At 39.9% G+C, this 10,000-nt stretch overlaps 1 protein-coding gene across 1 annotated transcript in view; it reads left to right on the plus strand.

Annotated features, from left to right (window-relative positions):
* LOC143038204 (sodium-coupled monocarboxylate transporter 1-like) overlaps positions 1–10,000 on the plus strand; it is a 32,569-nt gene that overhangs the window by 20,357 nt on the left and 2,212 nt on the right. The window contains exons 4-11 of the mRNA XM_076207205.1: positions 1,979–2,112; positions 3,198–3,386; positions 3,772–3,926; positions 5,242–5,382; positions 5,855–6,073; positions 6,823–6,941; positions 7,781–7,965; positions 9,061–9,323. Of these exons, the coding sequence (XP_076063320.1) occupies positions 1,979–2,112; positions 3,198–3,386; positions 3,772–3,926; positions 5,242–5,382; positions 5,855–6,073; positions 6,823–6,941; positions 7,781–7,965; positions 9,061–9,323 (1,405 nt within the window). The remainder of the gene's footprint in view (positions 1–1,978; positions 2,113–3,197; positions 3,387–3,771; positions 3,927–5,241; positions 5,383–5,854; positions 6,074–6,822; positions 6,942–7,780; positions 7,966–9,060; positions 9,324–10,000) is intronic.

Genomic DNA, 10,000 nt, shown 5'->3' on the forward strand with positions numbered 1-10,000 from the left:
TTCTGAGGTCAATGTAGGGGGTTGGGAGGAGGGAGAGGGGGTGGAAGTCAATATAGGGGGTTTGGTGAAGGAGAGGGGTTGGAGGAGGAAGGTGAGGGAGGTGATGAGTTGGTGGAGTGGGGAGATGCTGAGTTGAATGTCCGTGTTTGATTAGTAAGAGATAGATTAGATAAAGGTATAGTGGAACACATGTTGGATTGCATGTTAATGGATGGGTCTCTATCTCTGATGTGTACTCCTTCAAATAGTTGAAGTTGTCTGGGGTCCTCACAGCTGTCAATGATTTTAGTTGAATTGATTAATGTCTCCCTATTAATTTCTTGGTTATGGAGTAGGTTGTGATGTTGTTTTATGACTCCTTGTTGGTGAAATGTTAAACGACGGCTAAGTGTATATCTGGTATGGCCACTGTATGTATTAATTAGAGGTGCGCAGTCCTCACATTTGTATTCGTAGGCTTTAGATATGGAAGCTCGTCTAAAGGTGTCATTGCTCATAACCAGAGAAGAAGTTCTGGAGTTTTTGTAATAAATTAGGACGCGGATTTCGTTGTTCTCATTTGTAGGGTGGTGATATCTGTGTATCATATTTTTGATTACCGTCCCATCTTTCTTGTGTACGTCAGATAATGTGTTCAGGTAAAATATGTTGATATCTTTTCATGATATGTGGTGTGGTGGGGGAGTGGAGTTTATCTAGTTCCCTATTGGATACGAGATCGAAGTGTGAATTAGAATAACCATTATTAGTGAGCATTTGTCCAAGGTGTGTTGGCTTATTGTGGAGAGTTTTCTAGGAGGAGCATACTATGATTTCTTGCTTAATATAAGTGAACTAGAAAGGTGTAATCCAAACTTATATTAACCGAGCAATCCAACATGTGTTCATCTATACTTTTATCTAATCCATTTCTTACTAATCAAACACGGACATTCAACTCAACATCTCCTCTCTCCTACCCCTCCACGCCTTTCCCACCTCCCCCTCCATCCTCTCTCCCTCCCCTCAACCCTCTACGTTGACTTCCACCCCCTCTCCCTCTACCCAACACCTATATTGACATCAGAAGATCCGATCGACTTCGTGCTAAAACCTTCCCTCTTCCCCCTCCCGCCCAACGGCCTTCAGTGCTTTCAATCGGACCATCTTCCACCTTTTCCCAATCCTCCTGGTAGCATCAAACGCACATATAGATCGCCATGATACCTTTTAGTTGTCTTTGTTCATTTTAGATGTAAACACCATCATATGTATTACTATTTATTTCCTGTTATAGTGATAGTTTTCATAATACTAAGTTGTAATTTTTTTTCTTGTGTTATTATAGACAATCCTGAAGATGTCTTATTAAAGACGAAACGTTGAATAAATGGAAGATTATGCAATTTCAGTTTATGCAAACCCAATTGAAGGAAATGATACCATCAGAGATATTGAGAACACACACACAAAAAGTTAAATAACTACGAAAATGGTGTCTCTTTCAACTCCACATGTCCTACAGATAATTTGTTCCTCTCTTTTACAATACACACACACACACACACACACACACACACACACACACACACACACACACACACACACACACACACACACACACACACACACACACACACACACACACACACACACACACACACACACACACACACACACACACACACACACACACACACATATATATATATATATATATATGAATATATATATATATATATATATATAGTATGAACAGGGTCTTTATCTGATTATCGATAATCAGATAAAGACCCGTGTTTCCCCCGTGTTTCCCCCTTCACCTTTCCCATAATTTGTCCCAATGTCTCTACATATATATGTATATATAATTACTTAGTTTTTATACTTATTTATGTATGAATAAAATATATGAATGGACACGTTTATATGCAGAATAATTAATATCTTTACAGTTATTTTAATATCCACCTCATGCTTTAATTATCATATTCCCCAGGACTGTCAGGGGAATCTTATGCCCACGGGATGCAGCTGTCCACAGATCTATGGGGAGGCGTCTTCGGCGTCTTGATTGCAGCGCATTTCTTTGTCCCCGTTTTCTATCCACTCAAGTTGGTCAGCATATTCCAGGTGAGCTTCTTCGTCGTCGTCGTTTCCACTCTCAGTCTTGTGGTCACAGAGTTCCCAAGTCGTCAAACTGTCTCCCGAAATATTAGGGTTCTAGTTTCTGAAGTACGTAGGTTGGTATTTCAGTCCCGTCCTCTTGTTATTGTGAGAATGTTGTTCATTGGACAGTAACGTTTCTTATCTTCATCAGTCAGGCAAGTAGTGTCTCGAGTGTTCTTGGATGAATCCCGTTTTTTCTTCCTCTTCATCTTTTCCTTTATTTTTTCTTCTTCCTCTTCCTCTCCCTCTTCTTTTTCTTTTTCATCATCATCATCATCATCATCATCATCATCATCATCATCATCATCATCATCATCATCATCATCATCATCATCATCATCATCATCATCATCATCATCATCATCATCATCATCATCATCATCATCATGTTGCTTGGCAACAATGAAACAAATCGGAACTTCCGGTTCACCGTTTTATTGAACAGCGAAATATATACACCACTAAGTACACCACTATCCACTACCACTCACTCACAGAGCTCGCCTAAGAATGACTATGCGCGTCACCCTGGAACTGACGGCGTCTCCGAGAGTTTCCTTTTACTCAATTTGTTTTCAATTATCCACTCGTACACAGAAAATAATAGACACTTAAAATAACAAAATAATTTAATTTAGTAATATAATAATAATAATATATTTTACATTTATTCAACTTTTGCATTATATCAATAGAAATGATAATTTAATTACGTAAATAGAAATGACAATTTTGCTTTCTTCCCGAAACTTCCAGAATTCGTTACACGTACGAACACACACTCACATCCAATTACGCATCACTTTCATTTCCTACATGTATACAAAACACTGACAGAAATGATAATAACTAGCATACACTACAATCATCTTCTTCTTCTTCTTCTTCCTTTTCTTCCTCTTTTTCATTTTTTATTCTTGTTGTTTTAATTATTTTTCTTTTTCTTCTTCTTCTTCTTCTACTTCTACTTCTTTTTTTGTTTGTTTATTATTTTTTCTATTATTATCATTATTTTCTTTTAATTTGCCAACTAACATATTTCCCAACAGTACATCGACATGCGTTTCAAATCGAAGCTTCTGACGCAACTTCTGCTCGGCATTGGCATGATGATGATGATCCTGTACTTGGGACTCTGCCTCTACGCTCCTTCCATCGCGCTCTCCTCCGTCACACCACTCCACACTTCAACTTCAATCGTCATCGTGGGGACGGTCTGCACCATCTACTCTGCTTTCGTAAGTTCCTCCTCCTTCAGTTCAATTTTCGTTTTCTCTTTTTCTTAGCCTCGTGGAAACCTTGTCGAACTCATGAGCTGATGGTCGTGAGTTTGATTACCGTGACCCGCTGGGGATTATGTTGTGTTGGTTCCTGAAAGCTCTGGCCAAGCGGGGAGGCGACTCAACATCGGGAAGGTCAAGGTGACTGCAGATGATTTGAAATCGTAAGCTGCATCACTGAGGTTGAAAGAGAAGGGCAATTACCCACAAATCACTAAAGGAAATTGATGATGAATTTTTTATTGGGACACCATAAATTTTATTAATTTGTGTAGCACCACATGGGTAGCAAACGGGTTTAAGACAAAACAAAGGAGTAAAATTCTATTTTTCTCTGTGCCAGGGCGGACTGAAAGCCGTTGTATGGACGGACGTCTTCCAGTTAGTGATCATGGTCCTCGGGATGTGGTCAGTGATCGTCGTAGGCTGCATTGAGGTCGGTGGCCTGGACAAGGTCTGGGAGCTTGCCTCTAAGGGAGGTCGCACCGAAATGTTCAAGTGAGTATTACAGGACTCAAACACTCAGTTACCAGAGCGTATGTTTATATTTTCCCCTCATATGCAAAAAGTACCCTTCCCCTGTCCTTCCATGACTCGTGAGAGTATTTATTATCATTTATGTGAATGGAAGAGGATTGAACCGATGTCTTCCCCACATCGATTGTCCTTTTTGTAGATTATGTAACAGAATTACATCTTTGGTTCGGCAGTAAACCAGACTGACGTTTCACTTTTAAGTAATTTTCATTTGATTGTATTTAAAATGTAGTAACGATATTTCTTACATGCACACGCATATGCACACACGCATATATATTCGTACACGCACATGCACATAGCACATGATTCTATCTAGCATAAGTAGTAGTGAGGATATTTGCCGCATCTGTTCCCATCTTCGTTTTGAACTCGATGTCTTGCAATGTAGATTAAATATTGCACTGTGTTCCTGTGGCCAAATTGGTGAGAGTTGTAGAATCTTAGGTATGGGAATATGTATTCTGTGACAGGGAACGAGATGCTCTGGGAGTGCACAGGGGCTGGGAGAAGATCGTGGTATGTTGCAAGGAATGTCTGAAGTCTTGTAGGTTCTCTTGTTAAACCGCACGCCCCTTTTATGGAATATTCTTGTTCGTCTGTTGTGGCGACGAAGACGTTGTGGGTCAAAGGAGTAACACCATGTGTCGAATATATCTTAGTGAGTTGAAATACAAAACCCAGGGTTTCGAGCGTCAGAGAAAAGTAGTTGGCACGAGACAATGGCACGCGTGCCAAAGGTTGCCCACGCTTGATATAGTGTCTTAGATTCTTCTGTTGGTGGGTATATATGTAAGGGATTTCAATTTCTTTTAATCTATTAGGTTTTCTCCGTTATTCATACATTCTATATGACCAATTTTATATCCGGAGTAATTTCCAAAAGGTGATTTTTGTGGGGTCATTAATTTTTTGGTGTTCGTGGGTGATTGTATAGTGTTGGCAATGATGTGAGTGGAAGTTGAAGAAAATTGAATAACTGAAATATGTGTATGTGTGTGTGTGCGTGTGTGTGTGTGTGTGTGTGTGGTGTGTGTGTGTGTGAATATACGTGTATAAAACATGTGTATATGTATGTATATATCTGCTAAAATTTGACAGAATCTCATAAGGCATAGGAAGCCTTCGCACAAATAGAAGATAGTTTATATTCTCCACTGTCACTGGTCTTATATGTTGGATTTTGAGGAAGGGGAATAAAACTGATAAATATGACACAAATCGACGGTTTTTCGTTTGTATAATAAAAGTTTATGACTCTCCTTCTTAATCCCAGTTTTAGCACGAGCCTCTACGAGAGACACACATTCATCAACACCTTCTTGATGGGTGTCTTCTTTTGGGGCGCCTGCTACGGCACCTCCCAGATCAACATGCAGAGGACCTGCTGCGTGGGGTCAACTAAGAAGGCTCAGGGGTGAGTTCCGAAGAGGATCTTTGAAAAAAAAAAATCTTAAGTCCTCCATTGCGTTCTTTGGAGGTGTGAGGTTCATCTCTGGAAAACTGTTATTTGTTTGTGTTTGTAAGACTCTCAGTGTGATGCCTTGTTTAGATCCTTCTGTGGCTTGAGTACATCTCTTGCTCCTCAGCAGACTAAATTCGTCCGTTCTTTTTTTTTTTTTGCTCAATAGAATCTGTACAGATTGCTTCTTTGATAAAAGAATTAACCTCTTTGGAATGGCTTTGCAGGTTATTTGGCTCAATCTTACAATGGAAAAGTCCCCGAAAGTATCATCATCATTAGTTGTTTGAGGTTTACTCCTCTAGCCACGTCCACGATTCACCGAAAGCACCAACAAAAGACTTTTTTCTTTTTCAAGTGATTTACAGGAGACTGCGGGGTAAAAGAAACATCCTTTGCTGTCTTTTTGATTTACTTTGCCTTTCAGGGTGTTGTACTTCAACGTTGTGGGCCAACTGATACTCCGTATGTCTGTGTTCCTCTGTGGACTGTGCGCTTATGCCACCTATTACGACTGTGACCCTATGGCCCAAGGTCTCTTGAGTTCGAAGGATCAGATTCTCCCTTACTTCGTCATGGACAAGATGGGACATATCTACGGTGTGCCAGGGCTCTTCGTGGCAGCACTCTTCAGCGGCGCACTAAGGTGAAGAACCGCACTTATGAATTACTGTTGGCTGGTGGCGTGATTGGAAGCGTACTAGTCTCGTAATCAGTTGTGGGTTCGAATCCCACACTTATCTCCGATTCCCAGCAGTGACTATGATTTACCACAAGCTTATAGGGCAAAATTTATGGGTTCAGTCGCAGCTACGCGCCTCCTGGTGTAGGCTTGTCACCACCTAATCTGCTATATTTGTGTTCGGACCTTAGCCATTCTTTTTATACATAATAATGGGGAAGGAGTCCTGCTGAAAAAACAAAAACAAAAAGCATTTGGTTCGTGATTTAATTGATAGCTCTAGAAAAGCGCTTACTGGCAAAAGACGATTTGTTTATTCAATTCTCCTTTGATTTTCCTACAGACCGATATTCCCTTCCCACAGGCACCTATTCCGTGAACGCGGGTGGTCTTACCTAGATGATTTCATGATCCATTTCTCCAACTTTAGCATGTCCTTTTGATTATATTTTCACACAGTAGTTTCGTACTCAACCTACCTTCGGAGTCTGTCAAGGAATAGAAAAGATGACTAAGAAGATAAACTCTAATCTTTAACAAAATATATTTACAATGGAATTTGCTGCCTATTCATAACAGCCTATGTAGGTGTATATACATACACATATGTGTATATGTATACATCCATATACAATAGTAGGTGTATAATAGTTGTGATAGTAACCCTTACATCGCTTCTGTAAGACATTGACCCATTTCTTGGTTTTGTACAGTTCTTTGTCGTCTGTGATCAACTCTGTGGCCGCAGTGATGTGGGATGGTGTCTTCCAGAAACTTCCTCAGTTCCAGAAGGCGTCAAACACTACGGCTACCGTCGTCAACAAAATCATCTGTAAGTCAAAATTTAACTTTTCACTTTTTTTTCTGGCATGGAGGAAGATCAAAAGGGAAAGAAATATCTGTTTATGCTGAAGTGCCTGTCTAAATATCCAAAGTGACTAAGATCTGATGCTAATAGGGTTGACCAAAAAATTCAGGCAAAGGTCATTGAATTTAAGCTCCTTGAAAATACTTTCAGCATATCAACTGAGTGTCCATTAACTACACCTTGGTCGATGAGATAGAATTACTTGAACGATGTATCAAACCTCTTTTGAATAACCTTAAGAGGACTTATGATTATAGTGATAGGTACACCCAGGTCGAACTAAAGAAGCCAAGACGACTCGTAAACGATTACCCACAAGGCACTAGAAAAACAATCACACAAAGTTTAAAGCAGTTGAGCCTTTGTTATGAATTTTTCACACTATAATCCTCGATTTAGAAATAAATTCATTTTGTGTTCCGGCCTGACAGAGATAAACTACAAATTATAGTAAAACAAATCGCTAGTAGCAGCAATGTAATTCAAATTGTTTAAAAACTATAAGTTCCTGTCTTACCTTAATCGTTATTTTGTTTTTTCAACTTCATCTTTGCTTACAGGATGGGTGTTTGAAAACAATGTGCGACAAAGCAAAACAGAGCATCATAAGAATATGTGATGATTTGTTTACGTTCCACCTCCGTTATGCCAACTGATCTCTTTACTCATTAAAGAATCTACCTACAAATCAATCACACCCAGAACTCAATCCTATGGTCTACCTTTTGTAAGCAAAATTTTTAGAGTGACAGAAGACAATAGACATGATAGATATCTTAACATTTAGTCTCCTTTTTCTGTAGCTCTGGTGACAGGCGGAATTATGATCGGACTCGCCTTCCTTGCGGGAACTCTGGGTGGTTTGATCCAGGCGTGTATCACCATCACCAGCTCTGTCGCAGGCCCAACCTTCGGCGTCTTCCTTCTGGGCGTGTTCTTCCCCAAATGTTCCAAGAAGGGAGCTATCGCTGGGCTTCTAGTCTCCTGGGTAAGCTGAAGGAGGACCGGTGGAGATGATGGTGAACGAAGTCGGTATAATCGGGTTTTAGAACATTTGTCCAAAGGGACAATGTTCCACCTTGAAACTCGTTAAATAGCCTGTAACAGTATATAGCATATTACTCGGGTCTTGTATGTGTGTGTGTGTGTGTGTGTGTGTGTGTGTGTGTGTGTGTGTGTGTGTGTGTGTGTGCGTGTGTGTGTGTGTGTGTGTGTGTGTGTGTGTGTGTGTGTGTGTGTGTGTGTGTGTGTGTGTGTGTGTGTGTGTGTGTGTGTGTGTGTGTGTGTGTGTGAAAGGTGAACGACGAATCTTTCTGAGAATTCGCCGGGGCTAGTGAAGGCTAAGTACAGTTCTGTACATTCACGACGCTTATCCCATAGACTGAGCGATGTATCATTTGGTTTTGATGGGTGAATGTTTGATTAATAAGATAACTAGATTTGGGTTTTTCAGTTTAGATGGAAAGATTAATATCTGAGTGACTAAGTTGTAAGAAATCACGTAAACAATGAATTTTTTTTTTGTGTCCACTAGACCGTTTGATATATTCTGGCATAGAAAATAAATCATAATTATTAAGATGGATGGATTAATTATCTATGAACTTGAAATAGTAACCTTACACAGGCTAGTAGAAAGATGACATCATTTCAAGTGGTTTATTTCTTTTGTCCTATTATCCGCCTAAGATAACAAGATTTGGGTTTTACAAAACAAATTTACTCAGTTCTATGTTTTTTTTTGGGCAATAAATGATTACCACAGTGGAATTTAATTATCCAAATATGGCTGCTGTTGGTCTATAATGTTGTACTGGCTTCACATGGTCACACTCTGTTGTTGATACAATTTATCTACCAGAAGGTTAATGAGAATGCTACGGGTATATCTTTCATAAATGTTTATAAAACGAAAGTAGACTAAAACAGAACCTCCCTTTCGTTCCTGCAGATTCTTGCTTCTTGGGTCACCATGGGCCAGTTTATCTACCAGAAGGTTAATGACAATGCTACGGGTATATCTTTCATAAATGTTTATAAAACGAGAGTAGACTAAAACAGTACCTCCTTTTCGTTCCTGCAGATTCTCGCTTCTTGGATCACCATGGGCCAGTTCATCTTTAAACCGAAACCCGAATATCTTCCTTTCAACGACTCCGGCTGCTACGCCCCGGTTTCCCTCAACGTTACCGGCAGCACCTTGGACATCCACGCCAACATTACCTCCTCTACTCTTCCTCCAGTCTTCCTCCTGGAAGAAAGCACAGCCACCAGCACTCTCAAGAGTGTCATTGGGAGTCACGCCAAACTGTCGGAACCCATACAAGAGGAGGAGCCCGTTGAGGAGTAAGAGCATTCCAAATGATATTCAGTTCCTCTCACATGGGGATTTGTTTTCCAGGTTCTGTTCCGAAGAAAGATGACTTTATGCGTCAAAAATGACGCCTTCCGGGATGATTATATTCTGACGCAGTCCAAAGGGATTTCTTCCCGTTTTCTTTATTTCTCGCATTAAGGGACGAGGAGGGAAGGCCGCCGTGTAAATGAAGCTGCGACTAGCTGCATTGCTTCCGACTCAGGCAGTGGAAAGAGACAGAAATGACCCTTTATCCACGAGGAGCTAAGATGAGAGGGAAACAATGGGTGGTGCGTGGGAGATGGTGCGTGTCTTTGCTGGTTCTCTCCTTTATAAAGGGAATCAGGACCTTAATGCATATATGTGTATATATGCAAAGTAGACCAATTGGAAAAAGAAATTAACGAAGCAGAGCGCTTTCGTATATTACATCTTCAGTGCAAAATATACGAAAGCGCTCTGCTTCGTTAGTTTCTTTTTACAAGTCGTCTACTTTGCATAAGTGGACACACGTACCCGTGTTCTTATTAGCATGTATATATATATATATATATATATATATATATATATATATATATATATATATACATATACATATATACATATATATATATATATATACATATATACACACATATAGATAGATAGATAGGTAGGTAGGTAGACA

This window comes from Oratosquilla oratoria, chromosome 24 (genome assembly GCF_046742065.1).
Source record: "Oratosquilla oratoria isolate Oo_2021 chromosome 24, ASM4674206v1, whole genome shotgun sequence".
Lineage (NCBI taxonomy): Eukaryota > Metazoa > Arthropoda > Malacostraca > Stomatopoda > Squillidae > Oratosquilla > Oratosquilla oratoria.